Raw genomic sequence first — 27,683 nt, forward strand, 5'->3', positions numbered from 1 at the left:
CAAGAAGAGACACGGCTTGTTTACCACAGCCCCCGTCTGGCCTGCTCGGTGCTTGCCCCGACAAAACCCTGGGGTCCCCATCACCACGTGTGATGCTGAGGACTCTTCCAGGCTGCTGGCCCCAGACGGGAGGGTGTGTGCAGCCCGGGCCAGGGGAGCCCTGGGACACCACCGGCTCCTCCTGCACAGCCCCACAGGGTGGATGGCCCTGAACTCCCCACCTCACTCTCATCTCTGGGGACTGAGGCACCAACTCAGGACTCCGTCACCTACCCCACCTGACCTGCTGCGCCCTAACAGTGCATTCGCTGAGTTACCCACATCTGAGTCCCTCCTACATGGCTGGAAAGGAACTGAGCCTAAGATGATGGGGGTGAGAGCTGGGGTTGTGGGGCAGACATGGAGATCGGTTTAGGCCCTTGGGAACAGGGAATGCAGTTTCTAAAGAGGTGGCAGGGGTGCCCTGTGTCCTCTGCCCCTGGACCACTGTCTCTTTCCTGGTGAGACTGGGCTGTCACTGCTACTGTCCCATGAGCACCCAAGGAGGCAGCATCTGGAGGCGCAGTGGGGTCTTCCCAGTGCCTGGACAGCCTGCACCTGGACCCCCACTTAGAGCCTCTAGAGCTGGGACAAGCCCATCTCTGCTCTGCATGGGGACCCAGGCGCTCAGGTCCTTGATGGCAGCAGCAGCAGGGGAGGAGCACAGGGACCCCTCCCCACCAGAGCCCAGAGGCCAGTGATGCTCCGGGTCCCGCTGACTTCTGTTGGCCCGAGGCTAGAGCTGCAGAGCCCACACTCAGTTGCCCTTGAGTTCTGCCGCGGGGGCCCCCAGCGCCTGCCTCTGTGCCCACCCCTGCTCACAGGAGTGCACTCGGCCCCCACAACTGGGCTCAGGGCACCTGGGCCTTCCAGGAGTTCTCAGATGGCTGAAGGGGATTCTCTGCCGGACTGTTTCCCCCTCACTGCACAGGGTCTCCCACAGCCCCACCTCCCTCTAGCCCTGCCCACATCCAGGTGGGAACCCACCCACCTGTCCTAGGAGGGTCCTGTGTGCAGACAGTTGTGGTCATTGGGCCAGTATGTCTTGGGTATCAAGCCAAGCACTGGAGGGACTGCTCAGGGGCCAATTGACAGTGGGATGACCCTAGCCACTTCCCCTTGTGGTCTGTGGGGGCCTGGGATTGGGGATGCAACAGGGGGATTCTCAGTGCCCTCCTGAAGGGAACCCAGGCCTCCCAAACCCCCTCATCCCTCCCTCAAGTCCTGCTCACGAGGGACAGGCAGGGGGACCCCCAGCTCCTCCGTCCCCAGCAATCGGGCCTCTGTGGGCCCTGAGGACTCACTGCGATGGATCTTGAGGGCCGTGTATGCCATGGCTGGGAGCACGTGCTCGCCCTCCAGGATGTAGATGTCCCGCATCCTCAGAGCCAGGGGGAACGGCACCTGGGGACAGAGGCATTGGAGGACCCGCCGTCAGGGCCTCAGCAGGGCCCACAGGGGTGGGTGTGCAGTGTCACTACAGGGGACAGGGGGAGACTCCAGGAGCAGTGACCCAGGATATTGAGGATCTCTGTCTCTCTGCCTTTCAAAGAAATAGCAAGATCAATAGGGGCCTGTGCTCTGTACAGTAGGCTAAGCCTCCACCTGCCACACCGGCATCCTGTATGGGGCCAGTTTGCATCCCAGCTGCTCCTCTTCCAAGCCAGCTCTCTGCTTATGGCCTTGGGAAGCAGTGGGAGATAGCCCAGGTGCTTGGGCCCCTGCACCCCTGTGAGAGAGCTGGAAGAAGCTCCTGGCTTCTGACTTCTGATCAGCTCAGCTCCTGCCACTGCAGCCATTTGGGGAGTGAACCAGCAGATGAAGACCTTTCTCTATGTCTTTCTCTGTCTATAACTCTACCTCTCAAATAAATAAAATATTTTTATTGAAGGACGGGGTGGAGCCAAGATGGTGGAATAGTGAGGGCACGCACCGATAGTCCAGGAAAATTTAGTTTAATAAAAGTGGAGTTATGGTAGCCTCAGAAAAAGGATCAGGAAAAAACTGCAGAGGAAACTCTTCCGGATCGAGTGGCTGTGACTCGGAGGACCTACTGGGAGAACAAGGTCGCCCACCGCGCGGAAGCCGAGCTGCAGGAGCTGCATGGTCTGCGCGCCAGTGCAGGAAGGGGAGTGGATGTCACACAGACACCAGCAGGGAGAGCAGGGACGCCCAGGGCTCTGAGTCCACACATCGGTGCTGGAAGGGGAGGTGAGCTCAGTAACCTGAGACATTGGCGGGGAAATAGCGGTCAGAATCTAGAGGGGAGCGGGAAAGTTCACCAGACTGACTACAGGAGAGAAGGAAAAAAGGTGGGGGGGTACTGGTACAGAGGAGTTTCTCTCTCTGCCAACCTTGCAAAGGCAAGCAAGAGACAAAGAGCAGGCCTTCACTCTGGATTTAGATAACAACTAGGGAGAGCTAAGGAACTGAGTCACTACAATTCAGTAGCCTAGGCAACCCAGTGGGAGTCCAGAGGAGAAACAGAGCCTGCACAGACTCTTTGGGTAGAAGCCAGAGATCGGAAGCTAAATACCATCAATTCTGCACAGCAGTGCGGTGCGGTATTACTTACCTCCTAAATAAATAAATAAATAAAAAGGAGAGATTTACCACGCATAACCTGAGGGTGTCACCTTTGCACACCCGTAACCCAGAAGAACCAAGCAGAGCTCTCAGGCCACACCCATCTCAAGCCTCCAAGGCTTCTCCAACAGCAGGCAGTCCACTTAACACAGACATAGTATTAAAAAAAACACACACACACACACAGTGACGAAAGAAGAATTAACTATGCCAAGCAACAAACACAGAAATCGAGGGAACAAGATCAACGATGACACTATGATGCCTCCAAATAAACAAAACACCCCAAGCCAAGATTATGAAGATGATGAGATAGAAGAAATGCAAGATATGGATTTCAAAAAATTTATGATAAGAACATTTAGAAGTTTTCACAACACAACATATCAAAACTTATGGGATACAGCAAAAGCAGTATTGAGAGGCAAGTTAATAGCAATAGGTGCCTATATCAAGAAATTGGAAAGGTACCAAATAAATGAGCTTTCAGCACATCTCAAGGACCTAGAAAAACTGCAGCCAAACCACACCCAAATCTAGTAGGAGAAGAGAAATAATTAAAAGCAGAGAAGAAATTAACAGGATTGAATTCAAAAAAAAATTACAAAAAATCAGCCAAGTGAGAAGGTGGTTTTTTGAAAAAATAAACAAAATGGACACCCCATTGGCCCAACTAACTAAAAAAAGAAAAGACCCAAATCAATAAAATCAGAGATGAAAAAGGAAATGTAACAACAGACACCATAAAAAAGAAATAAAAAGAATCATCAGAAATTACTACAAGGACTTGTATGCCAGCAAACAGGAAAATCTATCAGAAATGGATAGATTCCTGGACACATTCAATCTACCAAAAGTGAACCATGAAGACATAGAAAACCTAAATAGACCCATAACTGAAACAGAAATCGAAACAGTAATAAAGGCCCTCCCAACAAAGAAAAGCCCAGGACCAGATGGATTCACTGCTGAATTCTACCAGACATTTAAAGAAGAACTAATCCCATTTCTTCTCAAACTATTCAAACAATTGAAAAAGATGGAATCCTCCCAAATTCTTTCTATGAAGCCAGCATCACCTTAATCCCTAAGCCAGAGAAAGATGCAGCACTAAAAGAAAATTATAGACCAATATCCCTGATGAACATAGACGCAAAAATCCTCAATAAATTTCGCACCAATAGAATACAACAACACATCAGAAAAATCATCCACCCAGACCAAGTGGGATTTATCCCTGGTATGCAGGGATGGTTCAACATTCGCAAATCAACCAATGTGATTCACCACATTAACAGACTGCAAAAGAAAAACCATATGATTATCTCAATTGATGCAGAGAAAGCATTCGATAAAATTCAACACCCTTTCATGATGAAAACTCTAAGCAAATTGGGTATAGAAGGAACATTCCTCAATATAATCAAAGCAATTCATGAAAAACCCATGGCCAGCATCCTATTGAATGGGGACAAGTTGGAAGCATTTCCACTGAGATCTGGCACCAGGCAGGGATGACCACTCTCACCACTGCTATTTAACATAGTTCTGGAAGTTTTAGCCAGAGCCATCAGACAAGAAAAAGAAATTAAAGGAATACAAATTGAGAAGGAAGAAGTCAAACTATCCCTCTTTGCAGACAATATGATTCTTTACTTAGGGGATCCAAAGAACTCTACTAAGAGACTATTGGAACTCATAGAGGAGTTTGGCAAAGTGGCAGGATATAAAATCAATGCACAAAAATCAACAGCCTTTGTATACACAAGCAATGCCATGGCTGAGAAAGAACTGCTAAGATCAATCCCATTCACAATAGCTACAAAAACAATCAAATACCTTGGAATAAACTTAACCAAGGACGTTAAAGATCTCTACAATGAGAATTACAAAGTCTTAAAGAAAGAAATAGAAGAGGATACCAAAAAATGGAAAAATCTTCCATGCTCATGGATTGCAAGAATCAACATCATCAAAATGTCCATACTTCCAAAAGCAATTTATAGATTCAATGTAATTCCAATCAGGATACCAAAGACATTCTTCTCAGATCTAGAAAAAATGATGTTGAAATTCATATGGAGGCAAAAGAGACCTCGAATAGCTAAAGCAATCTTGTACAACAAAAACAAAGCTGGAGGCATCACAACACCAGATTTCAGGACACACTACAGGGCAGTTGTAATCAAAACAGCATGGTACTGGTACAGAAATAGATGGATAGACCAGTGGAACAGAATAGAAACACCAGAAATCAACCCAAACATCTACAGCCAACTTATATTTGATCAAGGATCTAAAACCAATTCCTGGAGCAAGGACAGTCTATTCACTAAATGGTGCTGGGAAAACTGGATTTCCACGTGCAGAAGCATGAAGCAAGACCCCTACCTTACACCTTACACAAAAATCCACTCAACATGGATTAAAGACCTAAATCTACGACCTGACACCATCAAGTTATTAGAGAACATTGGAGAAACCCTTCAAGATATTGGCACAAGCAAAGAGTTTCTGGAAAAGACCCGGGAGGCACAGGCAGTCAAAGCCAAAATCAACTACTGGGATTGCATCAAATTGAGAAGTTTCTGTACTGCAAAAGAAACAGTCAGGAGAGTGAAGAGACAACCGACAGAATGGGAAAAAGTATTTGCAAACTATGCAACAGATAAAGGGTTAATAACCAGAATCTACAAAGAGATCAAGAAACTCCACAACAACGAAACCAACAACCCACTTAAGAGATGGGCCAAGGACCTCAATAGACATTTTTCAAAAGAGGAAATCCAAATGGCCAACAGGCACATGAAAAAATGTTCAAGATCATTAGCACTCAGGGAAATGCAAATCAAAACCACAATGAGGTTTCACCTCACCCTGGTTAGAATGGCCCACATACAGAAATCTACCAACAACAGATGCTGGTGAGGATGTGGGGAAAAAGGGACACTAACCCACTGTTGGTGGGAATGCAAACTGGTCAAGCCACTATGGAAGTCAGTCTGGAGATTCCTCAGAAACCTGAAGATAACCCTACTGTTCGACCCAGCCATCCCACTCCTTGGAATTTACCCAGAGGAATTTAAATTGGCAAACACAAAAGCAGTCTGCACCCTAATGTTTATTGCAGCACAATTCACAATAGCCAAGACCTGGAACCAACCTAAATGCCCATCAACGGTAGACTGGATAAAGAAATTATGGGATATGTACTCTTTAGAATACTATACCGCAGTAAGAAACAATGAAATCCAGTCATTTGCAACAAAATGGAGGCATCTGGAACACATCATGCTGAGTGAAATAAGCCAGTCCCAAAGGGACAAATATCATATGTTCTCCCTGATCGGTGACAACTGACTGAACACCAAAAAGGAAACCTGTTGAAGTGAAATGAACACTATGAGAAACGGTGACTTGAACAGCATAGCCCCGATTGTTAATGAACAACTTAATACATTATCCCTCTTAGTATTTTTTTTGTCTGTTCTACTTAATATGACTGGTTTAATTCTGTAATTAATACACAGTTATTCTTAAGTGTTGAAATTTAACTGAAATGTGATCCCTGTTAAACATAAGAGTGGGAATAAGAGAGGGAAGAGATGTACAATTTGGGACATGCTCAAGCTGACTTGCCCCAAATGGTAGAGTTAGAAACATACCAGGGGACTCCAATTCAATCCCATCAAGGTGGCATGTACCAATGCCATCTCACTAGTCCAAGTGATCAATTTCAGTTCACAATTGATCATAATGAAAGGTCTAAGAGTCAAAGGGATCACATAAACAAGTCTAGTACCTGCTAATACTAACCGATAGAATAAAGGGGAGAGTGATCCAACATGGGAAGCGAGATACTCAGCAGACTCATAGAATGGCAGATGTCCTAAACAGCACTCTGGCCTCAGAATCAGCCCTAAAGGCATTCGGATCTGGCTGAAAAGCCCACGAGAGTATTTCAGGCATGGAAAGCCAAGACACTCTGGCAAAAAAAAACAAAAACAAAAAACCCTAAATGAAAGATCTCTGTGAGTGAGATCCCAGTGGAAAGAACAGGTCTTCAAAGAAGGAGGTACCTTTCTCTGAAGGGAGGAGAGAACCTCCACTTTGACTATGACCTTGTCTAAACAAGATAGGAGTCGGAGAACTCAAAAGGCTTCCATAGCCTTGGAAACTCATGACTGGAGCATAGGGAGATTATGATGCCATAAACAGGAGTGTCAATTTGTAAAGTCAACAACAGGAGTCACTGTGCACTTACTCCTCATGTAGGATCTCTGTCCTTAATGTGCTGTACAGTGAGATTTAATGCTATAACGAGTACTCACACAGTATATTTCACTTTGTGTTTCTATGGGGGTGCAAACTGTTGAAATCTTTACTTAATGTATACTAAACTGATCTTCTGTAAAAAAAAAAAAAAAGAAATTATCAATTCCCAACTTGACTCTCACTGGGATGAAACATGACAATAGGTCTGATCTGATTTCATCATCATTTAAAAAATCATTATTTTTTTACTGTATGTTTCTGTGTGGGAGCAAACTGTTGAAATCTTTACTTAATGTATGCTAAACTGATCTTCTGTATATAAAGAGGATCGAAAATGAATCTTGATGTGAATGGAAGGGGAGAGGGAGTGGGAAAGGGGAGGGCTGCGGGTGGGAGGGACATTATGGGGTGAAGCCATTGTAATCCATAAGCTGTACTTTGGAAATTTATATTCATTAAATAAAAGTTAAAAAAAAATAAAGTATTTTTATTTTTATTTTTATTTTTTTGACAAGCAGAGTAGGACAGAGAGAGAGAGAGGGAGAGAGAGAGAGACAGGTCTTCCTTTTTCCGTTGGTTCACCCCCCAAGGGGCTGCCACGGCCAGCATGTTGCAGCCGGCGCACTGTTCCAATCTGAAGCCAGGAGCCGGTGCCTCCTCCTGCCATGCAGGTGCAGGGGCCAAGCACTCAGGCCATCCTCCACTGCACTCCCAGGCCACAGCAGAGAGCTGGTCTGGAAGAGGAGCAACTGGGACAGAATCCTGCGCCCTGACTGGGACTAGAAACCAGGGTGCCGGCGCTGCAGGCAGAGGATTAGCCTAGTGAGCCACAGGGCTGGCCAATAAAATCTTTTTAAAAAAAGATAAATAAAGGACTAGTACTGTGGTTCAACGGATTAGGGCCTAGGCCTGTGGTGCCAGCATCCCGCATCCCATGTGGGTGCTAGTTCAGATCTTGGCTGCTCCACTTCCAATCCAGCTCTATGCTATGACCTGGGAAGGCACTGGAGGATGGCCCGGGTCCTTGGGCCCCTGTGCCCATGTGGGAGGCCCAGGGAAGGTTCCTGGCTCCTGGCTTCAGGTCAACTCAGCTCTGGCCATTGCAGCTGGTTGGGCAGTGGACCAGTAGATGAAAGACCTCTCTCTCTCTCTGTCTCTCCTTCTCTCTCTGACTTTCAAATAGATAAATAAATCTTTTTAAAAAAAGATAATTAAAGTTTTAAAACTGTAGAAGGAATGATGGAAAAAGTGAACCTCACTGTAGCAAATTCAGAATGCCTGATAGGGCCTGGCGCTGTGGTGTTGCAAGTAAAGCTGCTGCCTGCAGTGCTGGCATGGCATACGGGTGCCAGTTCTAGTCCCAGCTGCCCCACTTCTGATCCAGCTCTCTGCTATGGCCTGGGAAAGCAGAAAATGGCCCAAGTCCCTGGGCTCCTGCACCTGTGTGTGAAACCCAGAGGAAGCTCCTGGCTTTGGATCGGCGTAGCTCCAGCCGTCGCAGCCAGCTGGGGGGTGAGCCAGTGGATGGAAGACCTCTCTCTCTCTGCCAACATGCACAACCTCAGTCTGATCATGAGAACATCAGGCCAAGTCAAACTGAACGTTCCTCTGCAGCATAACTGACCAGGACTCTTCAGAAGCATCCAGGCCATGAAGGAAGACTGAAGAACTGTCCCAGACTCTGGGAGACTAACCAGACAGGACACTGGAGGCAAGCTGGAGGCCTGGCTCACACCCTGGACCAGAAAAAGGAAACCAGTGGGAACACTGCAACACTCCGGTGAGGGCCAAGGACACTTTAGTTAGTACACTATCTTGCTCTGTAAACCACACACAGGGCTCTTTCTGCATGACCAATCAAGCACACGATGCACACAGCAGAGAGCATAGCTCTGGCCCTGCTCCGGGTGGATAAAGACCCCAGCTACTTCCTGTGACACACCTCTCTCCACACTGCTGCTTGCACCAACACAAACTCACATCCCAGGGCCCCAGTGAGGTGACCTGTGCTCACCACCTGGCACTGTCTGCTGCAACATCAGTTACCTGTGACAAATCAAAACACAAGCTCCCTGGGGCAGCGATTCTGAGATCACTGCGTCTCCACAGGCTGGCACAGAGAAGGATCAGTACATGTCGGCTAAGCCAACAGTGTAGGGGCAGCTGTGGGGAAGCGGCTGCTATGGTCCTCACTCTGCCCACTAGAGCACCCATTCGCCACCTCCCATTTGATCTCTATCAACTTAACCTTTCTACATCTCGCCTATGCTTTGGAAAGAAAATCATAGGACAAGGTATAGGCAGTAGAAAATCAGGAGAAACCAGTATTTAGAAGGAATAAAAATAAAATAAAAAGTCAAGATCAGAATAATATATTTTACATTTCTCTTGTTTGGATCTATCACATATGCTACCACCATACTTCAAGAGTTATTTTAGTTTTTTAAATGTTTATTCATTTTTATTTATTTGAAAGGCAGAGCATCAGAGAGGGCAAGAGAGAGAGAGAAATCTTCTATCTACTGGTTCACTCTCCAAATGTCTCCAACAACTGGGCCTGGACCATGCCGAAACCAGGAGCCCGGAACTCCACTCAGGTCTCCCTCACAGGTGGCAGGTATTCAGGATTCGATCCACCATTTGCTGTCTCCTAGGGCACTAGCAGGAAGCTGTCCTGGAAGTGGGCAGCCAGGACTTACATCAGGTGCTCTAGTATGGAACCAAAGGTGCCCCAAGCAGTGGCTTAATCGGCTGTATCACAAGATCCATTCCTTCCAAGAGTTGTTTTAAAGATCAAATGGGGGGGGGGCGTGCTGTTGTGCAGTGGGTTAAAGCCCCAGCCTGCAGTGCTGGCATCCCATATGGGCACTGGTTCGTGTCCTGGCAGCTCCTCTTCTGATCCAGTTCTATGCTATGGCCTGGGAAAGCAGTAGAGGATGGCCCAAGTCCTTGGGTCTCTGCACCTGCGTGGAAGACCTGGAAGAAACTCTTGGCTCCTGGCTTTGGATCAGCTCAGCTCTGGCCACTGTGGATTTTTGGCGAGTGAACTAATGGAAGGAATGGAGTTGCTCTCTCGCTGACTATCTACTTCTAACTCTTACCAAAAAAAAAAAAAAAAAAAAAAAAAAAAAAAAAAAAATCAAATGAGGAAGTATATAGAGAACATTTACCCCACAGCCTAGACATAATCAATGTTCAAAAGTAGTAGTTATTTTTATTTTTACTAAGAAAGGTAGTATCTACACTACATCTAGATAATTACAGGGGGCAGGTGTTACGGGGTACCAGGTGGAGCCACCGTCTGTCTGTGAAGCCACCATCCCATTATGGGCACCGGTTCATTTCCAGGCTGCTCTACTTCCAATCCAGCTCCCTGCTGATGGCCTAGGAAAAGCAGCAGAATGTAGCCCAAGTGCTTGGGCCACTGCTACCAACATGGGAGACCCAGATGGAGCTCCCAGATTCCACCGGGCCCAGAACCAGCCATTGTGGCCATCTGGGGAGTAAGCCAGTAGATAGAAGATATTTCTCTCTCTCTAACTCTGACTTTCAAATAAAAAAATTACAAGGATAAAGTACAATATAGCAGTTCTAAAACTATTCACATAAAAAATACTTAATGAGCTTTTCTTTTTTAACAAATATTAGATTTCTAATAAGATAAAGTCAAATAACTAAAGAGAAATATCAATCTAAAATAACAGGTAAATCAGTCTCTCTCCACACACACACAATAAACACTAAAGAGATACCCAACTTTGCAAGTGAAAAAATGCAAGTTAAAACAAGAGATCATGTTCACCCAGCAAACAAGCAGAAATTAAAAAGCCTATTAACAGGGCCGGTGCTGTGGTGCAGCAGGTAAAGCCACTGCCTGCAGTGCTGGCATCACATATGTGTGTCAGTTCAAGTCCCGGCTGCTCCTCTTCTGATCCAGCTCTCTGCTATGGTCTGGGAAAGCAGTAGAAGATGGCCCAAGTCCTTGGGCCCCTGCACCCATGTGGGAAGACCTGGGGGAAGTTCCTGGCTCCTGGCTTCGGATCGGCACAGCTCTGGCCATTGCAGCCAACTGGGGAGTGAACCAGCGGATGGAAGACCTCTTTCTCTCTGCCTCTCCTCTGTGTAACTCCTTCAAGTAGATAAATAAAATCTTTTTTTAAAAAAAAGCCTATTAATGAGGTTGTATAGGAAAACAAACCCCAATAATGATAGTATAAATTGCTATAATCTTTCTGGAGGGAAATCTGACAAATCTGTCAAAAACTGTAATACACATTAAGAAAACTATTCTTAATAACATGTGAGTGCAAAGGCATCACCTGCCAAAGATGATGATGAAAACCCAGTAAGAAAAGTTACTCTTGGGGCCGGCACCATGGCACGGCTGGTTAAGCTGCTGCCTGCAACGCCAGCATCCCATATGGGTGCCCGTTTAAGTCCTGGCTGCTCCACTTCCAATCCAGTTAATGCTCCTGGGAAAGCAGTGGAAGATGGACCAAATCCTTGGGCCCTGCCACCCGTTTGGGAAACTAGATGGAGGTCCAGGCTCCGGGCTTCAGCCTGGCTCAGTCTCAACCATCACAGCCATCTAAGGAGGAAACCAGCAAATGGAAGATCTCTCCCCCTTTCTTTTCAACTCTTCAAAAAAAATTCTTGCAAATTAAAAAAAAAAAAAACCTTACTCTTAAGTCCTCCACCTACCCCAGGGGAATCCTGAGGGTGGAAAAGACCCCAGTAGTCCTGGAAAGGGGGTCAGTAGGAAGGGGGTGAGAAGGACAGGAAACGGGTTGCCCAAGGGGTAGCTGGGTAGCACAAGCTGCTGCCCAAACCACACCTGGATGGCCTGCAGCTGGCTGCTCTGCGAGAGGACCAGCACAGGGGCTGCTCAGCGGGTCTCCTCACTGCAGAGCAGAAGTGCACAAGCACGGAGCAGGATGCCAGAGAGCAGCCGAGCAGGACACACGGACCCAAGCAGAGACAAGCTGGCTTACTGGAGCATACTACTCTGAGGCTGGTCCCAAGAGTGATGCACTCACCTCCCAAGGGAACTGTGGTGATGGGCATGGTGGGGCGTGGAGCACGAAGTCTCCAAAGGGGCCACAGAGCAGAGGTAACTACCGAGTTCAGGGCGCACAGTGCACCAGTACCAGCTTATGCAAATAGAGACAGGACTGGGCTGCTGCCTATATAGCCTTTCTTCTGTTAACACCACAGTCTGGGAAGTGAGAGACAGAGGAGCTCCAGGTGAGAGTGGCTGCCCCACAGACTACAGAAACAGAAATCCAGCCCTCAGTAGTGCTCCTTAAAGAGCAGAGATCACAGGCACACCGTGCAGAATACAGCCTGGTGCAGGGGCCCACTCTAGGGAACCATCACACAGTAACCACACACCAGGAAGAAGGAGCCGTGACAGGGATGTAAGTTACGTGGATATACCCACATTCTTATGGGAACACACAGCACAAAATGGCTTGAAAATCTAGCTGGCTGTCAAGAAGAAACTGGTAAAATCCAATAACCATATCGGTCACAGTCACCCATGAAAAAGACTCAAAGTGGTTAGGAGAGGGATATGGATTGGCAAGGAACCTCCACAGCTACTCCTAAGTTAATTCTGCAAACAAGAGAGCCTGTTCTCTTCCTAAGAAAGTCCACGCCCAGAGAGGTGTCTAACCTCACGGACAGAGGGTAGGTGCCAGGCTCACAGGGGTGTGTAAGTGCACTAACAGAGGGCAGGATCCACGATCACATGGGTATGTAAGTGCACCAACGGAGGGTGGGAAGGTCACAGCCTGCACAGCCCACAGAGGCCTCCAGGAGGAAAGACGTAGGACAGAGGCAGGCATGTGGTCAACTTTTTTTTAATGCTCCAGCAGTTTTATTTCATGAAAGCTTTTCTTTAGAATTACTCTACTACTTTTTTTTTTTTTTTGACAGGCAGAGTGGACAGTGAGAGAGAGAGAGAGAGAGAAAGGTCTTCCTTTGCCATTGGTTCACCCTCCAATGGCCACTGCGGCCGGCGCACTGCGCTGATTCGAAGGCAGGAGCCAGGTGCTTTTCCTGGTCTCCCATGGGGTGCAGGGCCCAAGCACTTGGGCCATCCTCCACTGCACTCCCTGGCCACAGCAGAGAGCTGGCCTGGAAGAGGGGCAACCGGGACAGAATCCAGGGCACAAACCGGGACTAGAACCCGGTGTCCCAGCGACACAAGGCGGATGATTAGCCTATTGAGCCACGGCGCCGGCCTCTACTACTTTTTATAAGTTGTTTTTTTAAGTCAAAAGACACAGAGCTCAGGCCCTGGAGTGGGTGCTTGAGAATTCTACTCACAGCCAGTTTGACCAGCACCAACTCAGAGGCTGCCTCCTGCAGAACTCAGACCTTCAAAACCTGTTCGCGGGTAACTGATGGCACATAAATGCAGACATGAACTGAAGGCGTTTACTCATGATTCCTGTGACTTCAGAACCTGTACTTACACAATCTCGGCGCTGTCTTCACAGAAGTCAATGTGCAATGTAACAGGCTTCATGCAGTACAACCGGAACTTTTTTGCTCTGTAGGGAAGCTGCATAAATGATTCCACTGCAACTCGGATGCTGACAAATGAAGCAGAGAGAGTTCCATTATAAAACACACAACACAGAACAGACTCCTTTATAGTTCACCTAGGTCAGTAACATGCTTGCCGTAAAACAAAGTAAAGGACATCCCTTTCTGATTCTAACACAGCCTCCAACAGATGCTTGGAGACATCTGGCCAAGGGGACAAAACTGCTTCTTGGAGGGTGGAAAAAAATCTTTCTGTAAAAGCAGAGAGATCCTACATAGTGATTCAGTGTATCTGTGGCATCAAAATTTCATGGCACAGGGGCAGGAATTCAGGGAGAGTGTATCTGGTGAGGCTCTTCAGGTTAAGACACACTGTGCAGCTGGCACTGTGGTGCAGGTGAAGGCGCCACCCACGGCGCCAGTGTCCTTGCGAGTGCCAGCTTGGGCCCAGATCCACTGCCGATCCAGCTCCTTGCTAATGCGCCTGGGACATCAGTGAAGACAATTCAAGTACTTGGGTCCCTGTGCCCACATGGGAAACTCAGGTGGAGTTCTGGGTTCCTGGTTTCAGCTTGGCTGTTGTGGGAATTTGCAGCAGTAAACCAAAGGATGAAAGATACACTTCTCTTTCTTTCTCTCCTTTTCTGTCACTCTGCCTTTCATACCACAAATCAGAAGGAAGGAGGGAAGGAGGGAGGAAGAGAGGAAGGGAGGGAAAGAAGGAACAGAAATACTGCACAGGGGCAGGCATGCGGCCTACCTGCTGGGATGCTGCTTGGGATGCCCTGACCTCGTGTCAGAACACCCGGGATCCAGTTCTTGTTCCACACCCAATCAGCCTCCTGCTGGTGCAGGCCCTGGGAGGCAGCAGGTGGCTGGGTCTCTGCCACCCACAGGAGAGACCACATTGAGTTTCCAGTTCCTGGCTCCAGCATGGCCTACCCAGGGCTGTTGTAGGTATTTTAGAAGTGAAACAAGAAGGCACGCGCTCTCTCTCCCGCTCTCGTCTCTGTCTCTGTCTCTCTCTCTGTCTCTCTGCCTTTCAAATACATAAAAAGTGAAAAATAAAAGGAAACACTGAATAACAATGAATAAGCCTGTGAAATAAATTCCATTTACTATGTGACCAGAAGTACCCCAACATTGCTGTCTATGAACAGATGTTTTAAAAATTAGTATTTGCCAACTTTGCACAAAACAGCTGATGGACGGCGAGGTGACAAGGCAAGCAACAGACATGCCAACATATTTCCTCACCATCAAGCAGCTCTCTTCCCTGAAGCCCTACCCTTTGTCTTAGATAGGTTAGAGCTCTACTTAATCATTTGATTTTCTTGCCAAAAATAAACTCAAAACACCAAACACAAAAGGAAAAGCTCCCATGATGGCTAAACACAGTAAGTACTTAAAAACAAAATATTTATTTATTTGAAAGAGTTACACAGAGGGAGAGGGGGATGGAGAGGGGGAGGGGGAGGGGGAGAGGGGGAGAGAGAGAGAGAGAGAGGGAGGGAGGGAGGGGTCTTCCATCCACAGGTTCACTCTCCAATTGGTCACACTGGCTGGAGCTGTGCGGATCTACAGCCAGGAGCCAGGAACTTCTTCCAGGTCCTCCTGCACACGGGTGCAGGGCCCAAGGACTCGGCTTTCCCAGGCCATAGCAGAGAGCTGGGTCAGAAGTGAAGCAGCCTGGGCTTTTTAACCGGCACCTATATGGGATGCCGGCACTGCAGTTGGTGACTGTACTGCTATGCCACAGCGCTGACCCCAAGTACTTTTATAACAATTATGGTCACAGAGGTGCAGAATCCCAAGCTGGGGAGGCACCTACTTTTCCCTTAAGTATCTGCAAATCCTCCATGTCTGGTGAGCCCTTCTACCACGAAACTCCTCTACGTGAGAGACACCTCTTACTGCACCGAAGGCTAGCTGGCTCTGCTCTTTTTGCACTGGAATAAGAGCCCTTGTGTTTGCCTATTAAATGGACATCCTCTGACTCTGGGACAAACCATGGGACAATTATCACTAAACACCAACAGTGACTTGTGCTAGCTTTTCCTTAACATTTATTTATTTGAGAGGTAAAGCTATAGACAGAGAGAGGGAAAGACAGAGAGCTTGGTCTTCCATTCTCTGGCTCACTCCCCAAATAGCTACAATGGCCAGAGCTGGGCCAATCCAAAGCCAGGAGCTACTTTGGGTCTCCCACATGGGTGCAAGGGCCCAAGCACTTGGGTCATCTTCTGCTGTTCTCCAAGGCCATGAGTAGGGAGCTGGATTCAAAGTGAACGGGTGCCCATAAAGGATGCTGGCACTGCAGGCAGCGACTTAACCTACTATACCGCAGCACCAGCCTCGTGTGCTGGCATGTTCCCCCCACCCCCAGAAACCATTTATTAAAACTTCATGCATTTTATCAATACAACTTTAGGAACACAGTGATGTGCTAATGTTTTCTAGTGAGCTGTGACATGCAGTCCCACAGTCAATGAAGGTTACAGTCAGGACGAGCCTGAACCGTCTCCACACCCTACGTGATAGCCACACCTTTACTCTGTGACGCAGAACAACCAGGAATACACACTTGAGTATATAATCTGCTCTCTGCAACCTGAGGGTGGCCATCAATTTCCTCCTCTGTGGAGACACGGAGAGTTTCTCTCTACCTCCTGGTGGTGAGGCAAACCGCACTGAAGGACCCACCCCATCCCACGTGCAAACTAAGAGGACAGGCCAGAGAGCAGCTGGCACAGGGCACCCAGGAGACGAGAAGGGAACAGCCTGAACCTGCCCTGCCCCACCCTAGGCAGGCAAGTGGAGAAAGGCCACAGTCACTCTCTCTGTCCTCATTAGGACCATTTGCTCCTCTAGTCATGCACGCAGAATGGAAACCTGCAGTCTTCCTTCATTATTTATCTGAAAGTCACAGACAGAGAGACAAACACAGATGCCTGTCCACTGGTTGATTCATTTCTCAAATGCGGCAACAGCCAGGCTGACACCAGGAGTCCAGAACTCAGTCTCCCGTGTGGGTGGCAGGGGTCAACTTGAGCCCTCATCTGCTGCCTCCCGGGGGTGCACTGGCAGAAAACCAGAGTGGAGAGTGGAGCTGAGATTCAAGTGCAGGCACTCTGATGTGACGCACAGGCATCCAAGTCGTGACTTCATCACCGCACCAAATGCCTGGCCCAAGTTTTCATTTCTTAAGGCACAAAAACTCTCAATGTCTTCTTTTTGCAAAAGGTAATCCCCTTACTTTAAAAACTGACATTCTCCTTTAAAATTCATCATTATCTCCTTAAAGAGAGTAAGGCAAACAGACATAAAACCACACATTCGTCTAAACAAATTCAGAGTTGGTGAACTCAAGGGGCTTCCATAGCCTAGACAGCTCATAGCAAGAGGCTCGGGTGATTGCTGACAGCATAAATAAGTGTGCCAATTGTTAAATCAACAACGGGAGTCACTGGGTTCATGCTCCCCATGTAGGATCTCTGTCCTTAATGTGTTTTACTATGAAACTTAAAAACAACACTACTAGTCGAACAATACCCTATACCTGGTTCGGTTGTGTGAGTGCAGCCTGTGGAAATCCCTGCTTAGTATATACTAAGTTGATCTTCAGTATATGAAGGTAATTGAAAATGAAACGTGATGAAGGGCGGGATGGGAGAGGGAGTGGGGGAGGGGAGGGCCACGGGAGGGAGGGAGGTCAGGGTTGAGGGGAAGCCACAACAATACAAAAGATGCATTTTATATTCTACTTAAAACTATTGGTTGAACTCTGTAATTAATACACAATTACTCTTAGGTGTTTAATTAATGCTGTAAGTAGTACTCAAATAGTATTTTACACTTTGTGTTTCTGTGTGGGAGCAAAATGTGGAAATCTTAACATATGCTAAATTGATCTTCTATATATAAAGATAATTGAAAATTAATCGTGATGTGAAGAGGAAGGGGAGAGGGAGTGGGAGAGGGGAGCGTTGTGGGTGGGAGGGAAGTTACGGGGGGGAGAAGCTCTTGTAATCCATAAGCTATACTTTGGAAATTTATGTTCATTAAATAAAAAAAAAAAACACACATACGTACTTTTTAGATTTTACTGGATGTACCTGGCGAAGTCTACAAGGAAACACTCTGCCAGGTAATGGTCTGCTGAAGACATGATTGACTTAATGACAGCCCTGCACCAGCACCGTAGCTCCAGACAATACACCACGCAGACCTGCAAAACAGAAGGCAGGCTTTATTACGTTCAGCAGTCAAACCTCTAGTCACGTGATGACAGCCCTAAAGGCTCCTCTCCACATCGTCTCAGCCTGTACCCCACTTACAGGAGATGACACAGGTGTAGGAGGCTGCCCAAACTGAGCACTGTCTCCCAGGAAAAGGCCCCCCAGGAAACAGGGATCAGCTGAAAGGAAAGTGCTAAACAGGAAGAATTCCAGCTCACCAATACAGAAGGAGTGGGAGAAATCACCATATTGAAACAAATGAGGGGCCCGTGCTGTGGCATATCCTGTAAAGCCACTACCTGCAGTGCTGGCATCCTATATTGGCGCTGGTTCGAGCCCCGGCTGCTCCACTTCCAATCCAGCTCTCTGCTATGGATGGGAAAGCAGTAGAAGATCGGCCACGTCCCTGGACCCCTGCACCAGGAGCTTCCTCCTGGTCCCTGGCATTGGATCGGCACAGCTCTGGTTGTCGCGGCCAACTGGGCAGTGTACCAGGGAGTAGAAGATCTCCTCTCTCTCTCTGCCTCTCCTCTCTGCGTAACTCTGACTTTCAAATAAATAAATCACTCTTTAAAAAAAAAGAAAACAAATGAAAGTGGATTCGGGCAGTGACAGCCACTGAATGGAGAGAGCATGAAGTGAAACACTCACAGCAGTGCCACGAAGGAGGGGTTACCCTAGCATGGCTTGCAAGTGGCGCTCTCTCCCATGTTAAACCCACGTGAAGGTAACAGCACGCCTGTTCTTCAAAACAAGTGACCCTGAATCTATTCACAGTGTCCTGTTTAACCACCTCTCCACAAAAGGACAGGGAGAAAGCACTAACCTCCTGGGTAAATGCTCACTGTGAGGAGGCCATCATGCTTTCCCAAACAAGACTACACTTAAAGGACCACTGACCCCGTTCCATCCCTCCAGTAAGTCACTGGTATGGAAAAATAACAAATTGGTCACTAAGGACATTTGTGGGCACGAGGGAAGGAATTCAGATGAGGTCTTGTCTCCCTCCTAAAGAGTGTTCATGTCCTTCCCCTCCATGCTATTACCGAAGTTCACACTTGGAACGTGGCTGACCCAAGAGAAATCAGACCACAGCAATGGTGGCTGAGGCTGCACGAAAGCAAAGAAGCCCTGATGTGGAGCACAGAGCAGAAGCAATCCCAAGTCGGTCAAAGCCATGAGCAACCAAAGAGGGAGGCACGGCCCAGAACTGAAAACCCCAGGTCCTCTTTGCCAAGGTCCGTATACCTGCCCTGGCTCCCACCGCCAGGAAGACGGCCCTAACACCTGGATCTGGATGGCATCTATCCCAAGGCCCCACTTGGACCTACACAAGCACCACCCCCTGCCACCATCAGCCTGAGTCTCATGCAACCCAAAAACCTAACACAAGGCAACAACCATGAACGTTAAAATACTCTAATCACATTCATCATTCTAAGCTCCTGAAATATTTTTAACAATTATCTGGTAGACAGAGCACTCCCACCCAATGATTCACTCCCCAAGGCCCACAACAGCCGGGGGGGAGAGGGTGAAGGCTATGAGCTAGGAACTCAATCCAGGTCTCTCAGGTGGGTAACAGGGATCTAATTACTTGAGCTATCATCTGGTGCTTCCCAGGGTCTGTGTATTAGCAGGAAGCTAGAATCAGGAACCAAATGTAAACACTCTAACATGGTGGTGTTTCAACTACCTGGCCAAACACCCACCCCTACATCCTGATTAGTGTTTCAAGATAGGATAATTAAAGGCTGGTGCTGGTTCCATTTCTGGCTGCTCCACTTCCAGTCTGGTTCCCTGCTAATGAGCCTGCGAAAGCAAAGGAAGATGGTCTGAGTCCTTGGGTCCCTGCACCCACGTGGGAGATCCTGATGGAACTCCTGACTCCTGGCTTCGGCCTGGCCCAGTCCTGGTCATTAAGGCCATTTGGGGATTGAACTAGAGGATGGAAGATCTATCTGTCCCTCTAACTTTGCCTTTCAACTAAATAAATCTTTAAATAATAATAAAGATACAATAAATAAAGTGCATTCAGATACATACCTGTCCTTCTTCCAACATTAATGGTTTTATTTCTATATCTTTACACATGCTGTTATAGAAGTCATTCATGGCGCTATTTAGTTTTTGATAGTCGACTTCATGATCCAAAAAGGGACTACATCCTTTTATAATAACCCAGAAGCAATCTGGATCTTCAACCTGCAGAATTTTTAAAAGATTATAAAATCATGCATGATTTCTTTTAAAACCAAATAAACCTTAGAACCATGTAACTTTCTAATTTAAGTGATCTATCATTTTTGACAACTACCTTTCTCTTAAATGGTCATACGAAAGAGCCAAAGATAAAATTTAAAACATGTGATCAATAATATGCAATTCTCAATTATGTAGTACAACTCAAAAAGCAATCAGTTCTATTTGGTCTCCTGTAGCTTAAAAATATAAATATTAAAAATATTCTTATTATTAAAATACCTATTAAAACATCCATATATATAAAAGGTTCAGAACATTTTTAGTATTCTTTTTGTGTAAGAAAAATAAGTATGAATATATATACAGCCTGCTCATATTTTTTTAAATGACAGCAGATGAACCAAAACAAATACAGATTACCTCCTACAGGAGAAAAGAATGGAGTGGAAAGAATAAGGATGAAACTTAGACTGACTTCTCTGATGGGTCTTATCTACTATTGTTATTATTACCTACTATTGTTATCTACTATTGTTATTTTTATTGTTAGGGGAAAGAATTATAAAATGGAAAATTAAATTTTTTAAAAGATTTTATTTATTTGAGAGGTAGAGTTAGAGAGAGAGGGAGAGATAGAGAAAAAGGTCTTTCATCCGCTAGTTCAATCCCCAAATGCCCACAACGGCCAGAGCTGGGCAGATCCGAGACCAGGAGCCAGGAGCTTCTTCTGGGTCTCCCATGCAGGTGCAGGGGCCCAAATACTTGGACCATCTTTTACTACTTTTCCAGCCCATACAATAGAGCTGGATAGAAGAGGAGTAGCTAAGACATGAACTGGTGCCCATAAGGGATGCAGGCACCACAGGCAAAGGCTTAGCCTATTATGCCACAGCACCAGTCACCCCCAAATTAAGTTTGATTGACAACATCACTAAAAACTCATGATTTGGGGCAGACGCTGTGGTGCAGAGGGTTAAAGCCCTGGCCTGAAGCGCCAGCATTCCATAGGGGTGCCGGTTCGGGTCCCGGCTGCTCCACTTCCAATCCAGCTCTCTGCTGTGGCCTGGGAAAGCAGCAGAAGATGGCCCAAGAACTTGGGTCCCTGCACCCATATGGGAGACCTGGAGGAAGCTCCTGGCTTCCGACTGGCACAGCTCCAGCTGTTGCAGCCATCTGGGGAGTGAACCAGCAGATGGAAGACCTCTCTTTCTGTCTCTACCTCTCTGTGTAACTCTTTCAAATAAATAAAATTAAATTTTAAAAAAGAACTCACGATTTGTTTTTTGACAGGGAGAGTTAAACAGTGAGAGAGAGAGAGAGAGAGAAAGGTCTTCCTTCTGCTGGCTCACCCCCCAAATGGCCGCTACAGCCAGCATGCTGCGCTGATCCGAAGCCAGGAGCCAGATGCTTCCTCCTGGTCTCCCATGGGGTGCAGGGCCCAAGCACTTGGGCCATCCTCCACTGCACTCCCTGGCCACAGCAGGGAGCTGGCCTGGAAGAGGGGCAACCGGGACAGAATCCGGCGCCGCGACCGGGACTAGAACCTGGTGTGCCGGCACCGCAAGGCGGAGGATTACCCTAGTGAGCCGCGGCACTGGCCAATAAAATTAAATTTTAAAAAAGAACTCATGATTTTTTTCTTTTGACAGGCAGAGTTAGTGATAGAGAGAGAAAGGTCTTCCTTCTGTTGGCTCACCCCCCACATGGCCGCTACAGCCAGCGTGCTGCACTGATCTGAAGCCAGGAGCCAGGTGCTTCCTCCTGGTCTCCCATGGGGTGCAGGGCCCAAGGACATGGGCCATCCTCCACTGCCTTCCCGGGCCACAGCAGAGAGCTAGACTGGAAGAGGAGCAACCGGGACAGAATCCAGCGCCCCAACTGGGACTAGAACCTGGGGTGCCAGTGCCACAGGCGGAGGATTAGTTAAGTGAACCACAGAGCCGGCCAGAACGCACGATTTTTCAGAGGTTTTCCCTAACTCTGTCTACTGAAAAGGTATGGAAGCAGAAACACCCAGAGATATGGCGTCTAAGTTACCAGTGGCAGGAATAGAAGAGTTCATCTTAGTAATCGTATTATTTTTCTGAATGTTTGACTATTCTCATAATAAATAACTGGAAAATGAACAGCAGTCATTCTGGCAAGGACAAAATAGTGTATAAGTTACACACACATCACAATTATGAACCCTGAAAAAACACAAAATAAATGAAGAGCTAGCAAAAGCAACAGACACTGGAGAGCTGACCCTCGAAAGAAGGAACTTCACTGGGCACTATCCCAGAACACCTCCCAGTTGTACAGAGTGGCAACAACGCAACACAAAGTCACACTGTGGCTCGGGGAATCAGAGCTGTCGGTGCCAGTGAGGATTAGGGGGAGAAATTCTGAAATAGAGCCATAGAGGGAGCCCTGATGTCTGCACATCAACACCCCCCCCCCATCCTTGCCAAGTCCTGAACGGCAATGGGCGAGACAGCAAGGAGTACTGAGTAAGTGAGCAGTGCAGGGCTCAGAGGAGCACGCAGTTACAGCTGCTGCCCCTAGAAACAGCACTCCGGGCATGTGGCTCCATTCAGTCCTTCGCACTCAGAGACAACCAGATTCCGGCTTCCAGCAGCACAAGGCCACAACCCTGGGATGACTGCAATTATTCATTAAAGTGCTCACTTGAGTGGTGAGCATGTGGCCTAACAGTCATGACACTCACTGAATCCCCCCGCCAGAGTGCTAAAGATTCAATATTCAGTTCCAGCTCCTGACTCCAGCTTCCTGCTAATGCAGAGCCTGGGAGGCAGCAGTGATGGCCCACCTGGGTTCCTGCTACCCATGCAGGAGACCTGGAATGGGTTCCCTACTGCCAGCTTTGGCTTCAGTCCAGTCCTGGCCATGGTAGGCGTTTGGGAAGTGTATCAGTAGATAAGAGCTATTTCTCTCCCCCGACCCCTGTCACTCTTAAATAAAATTGATAAATAAGCAAGCCTGCCTGCCTGCCTGCCTGAATAAGCTCCACAATGCCAGAAGAACTGACTGTTCAGGCTATCATCTGAGGCAGGCCCCAACCTTCCGTTCTTAGAGGCTTCACTCAAAAAAGCTTACAAATCTGGAAGTGTGTCCCTGCTCAGTAGCCACTCCTATGAGGCCAGGGCCACCATGCCAGTTTCTGCAAGAAGACAGCGTGCTAACTTCCATAACTTCCAGCTAGCACACACAGCTGGGATCACCGCATTTACCCTGAATGACCTCTTCTCACTCTTCCCTTGAGCTGTGCCAACCCCAGCCCTCCCTTTAAAACACCCAGGCACCTCTGCACCACTGGTAATGGAGCTCAGCTCTCCTCAGGAGGTACTGAATAAAATCTGTTTTCACTGCTTTAACTAGTCTCTGGCCTCCAAACAAAAAACAAACAAACAAACAAACAAACAAAAAAGCCTGGACACTCACCCCAAGGAAAGAGTGGAGCCCGCCAAGCAGAGGGCGGGAAGCAGCTCAGGGTTCAGTGCCGGAGCAGAGCCCTCCCTGCAGAACAAGAGCGTGTGCTCTCACGGCAGCAGCCAAGCAGGGTGCAGGAACCGAGCCTCCCCAAGTGTGGCAGAGGCCTTTGTCTTTTACTTAAACTTGTTTCTAGCTGACACCACAGAGGTTGTGCTAGAGGCTTTCCCAAGGTCCAAAGAAGAAAGAGAAATCTGTCCTGGGAATGAAATGTGGCTGTCATCGGCTTACCTATGAAGGCTTCAACTGTAATCCCTATTGGCTTCTATGCAACCATTACAGGTTCTGCAATGATGCTAACCCTTGCCAGACAGCAGGTGACTAAATGAAAAATGGCCATTTAACAGATCTCAGGTTGATAAAACTGATTTCCAGTTTTATAAAAAATAAAATTCCATATAAATGTAATTCTGACATTAATTCAGACAAAGTATGATACAATGCCAGTATCTTCAGTCATCTGTAAAGGGCTCATGGCCCCTTCCCCATTCCTTCTGTCCTCAGCCCACCCCCTCCCCATTTCCTCCCTTCCTTCTGACAACCAGTGCAACCTCCTCTGGTTGGGGAACCAGGTGCAACCTCCCCCAGACTCCTTGCAAAACAACTAATTAAATAGATGAGCTGCACAGGGCAGCTTTCTAATTAGATTTGAGGAAAGTTCCCAAGGCTTCCCAGAGCCCCCTAGTTCCACTTTCCACCAGCTGCAAAGTCTTCTCCCTCCCCCACAGCGACAGTGGCAAACTCCCTCCTTAACCAGATAAAACCCCAGCCCCAAGTGCACTCCAGACCAGACTTTTCTAGAACAGGATGCTTTTCCCTCTTTGCCTTAATGAAGTGGCCTGTCTCCGTTGATGTCAGTTCTCTCATCCCGGGGCGGCAGGGGGGGGTGGGGTACAAAAGGCCAGAACCCCAGCTACTCCAACCCTAACAATCTGTGTAGTTGCTAAATGTAAGTTGGGTAAAGGTAAATGAGATACATGTGTCTACATGTAAACTTAGGTACTCTTAACACCTTACAGTCTATGAAAAACTCTGGATTTGTTGACAAATAGGTTTTCATAAGCTGTCTATAAGTAAACATAATTCAAGACTGCTCAGAAGTAACTAAGGTTGAAATTCGGGATATGCTTTTAAATTGCTATTTTCAATGTAAATCAAGAAAATCAACAGATGGAAAAAAGGTTGCCAAGTCAAAACTGTGCTTCTTAGTGAAATAAAGAAAGGACATAGATTGTAAATTGGAATGGAAAAGATAAAACGGTTTAGGTAAGCTGCAAAAGGTATGTGGAAGTCTTACATGGTTATAAAATTTTTTTTTTAGCTTCAAAAGTTATCAATCTGTTTTGTTTTTTTTTTTTTTGACGTAAGGTTAAAATCTGATCCTCTGTAAAAGCAATGAGGTTGATGAAACACATAAGTGTTAATAGATATTTGGGAAAATAGTCTTTTTGTATCCTACTGAGATAATCTTTGTCTCATTAAGTTCTACTTGTTTTAAAAACAGCTGAGTTCTAAAAGTTTCAAAGTTTTTTTTTTATTTTTAATTTTTTTTTATTTTTGACAGGCAGAGTGGACAGTGAGAGAGAGAGACAGAGAGAGAAAGGTCTTCCTTTGCCGTTGGTTCACCCTCCAATGGCCGCCGCTGCAGCCGGCGCACCGCGCTGATCCGATGGCAGGAGCCAGGAGCCAGGTGCTTTTCCTGGTCTCCCATGGGGTGCAGGGCCCAAGCACCTGGGCCATCCTCCACTGCACTCCCTGGCCATAGCAGAGAGCTGGCCTGGAAGAGGGCAACCGGGACAGAATCCGGCGCCCCAACCGGGACTAGAACCCGGTGTGCCGGCGCCGCAAGGTGGAGGATTAGCCTATTGAGCCACGGAGCCGGCTAAGTTTCAAAGTTTTAAAAGTCTGTTTAAATATGGACTTGTTTTACATGTCAAGCATAGAAAGCTAAGACACTGTGGCAAAAAATGTTCTACGTGAAGGATCTCCGTGAGGCCCCAGTGGAAAGCAGCAGCCATCAAGAGGATGTACTTTTCTCTAAAGGGAGGAGAGAACTTCCACTTTGCTTCTGGCCTTGTCCAAATACTGTGGACTCAAAAGGCTTCCTTAACCTATGCAGCTCATGTCAAGAGCCTCGGGTGGTTACTGACGTCATAGATAAAAAAAATTAACACTCTTAAGATTTCTTTATTTGAAAGTCAGAGTTAGAGAGAGAGGTCTTCCATCTGCTGGTTCACTCTCCAATTGGCCGCAATGGCCGGAGCTGTGCCAATCTGAAGCCAGGAGCCGGTGCCCACGTGAGATGTCGGCGCTTCAGGCCAGGGCGTTAACCTGTTGCACCAGAGCCAGCCCCATTAATTTTTTTTTTTTTTGTCTTTTCTTTTCTTTTCTTTTTTCTTCCAACAGGCAGAGTGGACAGTGAGAGAGAGACAGAGAGAAAGGTGTTCCTTTTTGCCGTTGGTTCACCCTCCAATGGCCGCTGCAGCCGGCGCACCGGGCTGATCCGATGGCAGGAGCCAGATACTTATGTGCAGATTGTGTGTCTATATAAAAATTATTAAAAACTGCTAAATTAACACAAATTACCTTTCTGGTGCACCTGACTTAAATAAATATGATAAATAGGCTGTTCTCAATTTGTTGGTACAGAAAAACTAAAAAAAAATTTTTTTAAGTTATTGACATGTTTGCATTTGGGTCTGCTGGTCAAACAAGTTGCACTTGTGTTAGGTATTTGCAACCATAAAGGTGTACTATTTATCTAAAAACAATATAGCCGGCGCCGCGGCTCACTAGGCTAATCCTCCGCCTAGCGGCGCCGGCACACCGGGTTCCGGGGCGCCGGATTCTGTCCCGGTTGCCCCTCTGCCAGGCCAGCTCTCTGCTGTGGCCAGGGAGTGCAGTGGAGGATGGCCCAGGTGCTTGGGCCCTGCACCCCATGGGAGACCAGGAAAAGCACCTGGCTCCTGGCTCCTGCCATCGGATCAGCGCGGTGCCCCGGCCGTGGCGGCCATTTGTGGGGTGAACCAAGGAAGGAAGACCTTTCTGTCCCTCTGTCTGTGTCTCTCACTGTCTCTAACTCTGTCAAGTAAATAAAACAAATTGAAAAGTCTGAGAGCCAGGCCTCCTTGCAAGGAGTCAGCGGCTTCGGGGGTGTGTGACGCTCTGGTCGGGTGAATCCACAGAACACAAACACCACCCATCCCCCTCCTTCGCGGCGCCCCTCCCCATCCCACACCCTGGCTCCGGTTTGTAAACTCCCTCCTCCAGCGCCTCCCCTCAGTCTTCCTCGGGAGCCCTCCCTGCACCTCAAGTCTCCCAGGTGGCGGCCCATGCCCGCCCCGGGGACCAGGACACCCGCGTGAGGAGAGGGCGGCGTGGGGGGGGGGGTCCCAGAAGCCGAGCCCCGAGGGCGGCGGGCGGCGGGGGAAGGGCGGGAGCCAGGTCCACGGTTCCCCGCGAGGGCCCTAACCTAGGGCGGACGTGGGCTGGGGTGTGCGGGGCACCGACACACCTGCCAACCTGCCCGAGTCAGGCACGCACACCTAGTGCGAGACAGCTCGCAGCAACCGCCCTCCGGGGTCGTCCGGAACAGCGCACGCGCCCCCTTCTGAAGCGACCCCCACCCGCACTCCAGCCTCCCGCCTGCACCGACCCGGGCCCGACCGTCCGTGCGCGGGCCGCTCGCTCACCTGCAGCACCAGGACCTGGAGCATCTTCGCCGCGCCTCTGGCCCGCTCGCCCTGGACGACGCGCCCGGCGGCGGGCGTGGCGGGCGTGGCGGGCGTGGCGAGCCGCGCGGCCCCTGCCGCCGCCCCGGGGGCGGCCCCTGCCATCGCGCCTGACGCCTCAGGCCTCTGCGGGGGCCGCGCCCACCAGCTCGACGGGGACTCCAGCTTCCTGCCCTGGACGCGCCCCCGCCTGCAGGCCGGCCGCCACGCCCCCCAGTGCCGCGCCTCGTCTTCCCACCCGACGCCGCCGCCGCGGGCGCGCTCTGGGCTCCTCGTCGGCTCCACCCCGCGCCCCCGGCCTCTCGTAATGGCGCCCGCCCCCGCGCCGGCCTCCAGGCGTCCAGAAGCCACGTGGGCGCCCAACGGCCCCGGACAACGGCCGGCCTTGCGCAGCGCCGCCGTGCGGCGGGGAGGGGCGTGGGGTCCCGCGGTCCTGGCGCGCGGCTCGCTTCCTGGGCCGCGGGCGCCCGGGGGCTTGGGGACCTGGGCTGGCCTCCCCGCCGGGAGCGCGCGGGGCCTGCTGGGCTGTCCACCCCCAGCGTCCAGCGGGCCGCGCTCCCCAGGT

The 27,683-nt window shown here is 48.6% G+C and overlaps 1 protein-coding gene across 1 annotated transcript; it reads right to left on the reverse strand.

Moving 5' to 3' along the window:
• Positions 1-7: 7 nt before the first annotated feature.
• LOC138846718 (putative ATP-dependent RNA helicase TDRD12) lies at positions 8-27,576 on the reverse strand. The gene is made up of 5 exons (XM_070063272.1): positions 27,080-27,576; positions 19,737-19,895; positions 17,568-17,680; positions 13,380-13,499; positions 8-1,443 (listed from the first exon to the last, which is right to left on the reverse strand). Exons 1-5 carry the CDS (start codon positions 27,221-27,223, stop codon positions 1,422-1,424), a joined length of 558 nt encoding a protein of 185 aa, XP_069919373.1. The 5' UTR covers positions 27,224-27,576; the 3' UTR covers positions 8-1,421.
• Between the last annotated feature and the right edge of the window lie 107 nt (positions 27,577-27,683).

Source organism: Oryctolagus cuniculus, chromosome 18 (genome assembly GCF_964237555.1).
Source record: "Oryctolagus cuniculus chromosome 18, mOryCun1.1, whole genome shotgun sequence".
Classification (NCBI taxonomy): domain Eukaryota; kingdom Metazoa; phylum Chordata; class Mammalia; order Lagomorpha; family Leporidae; genus Oryctolagus; species Oryctolagus cuniculus.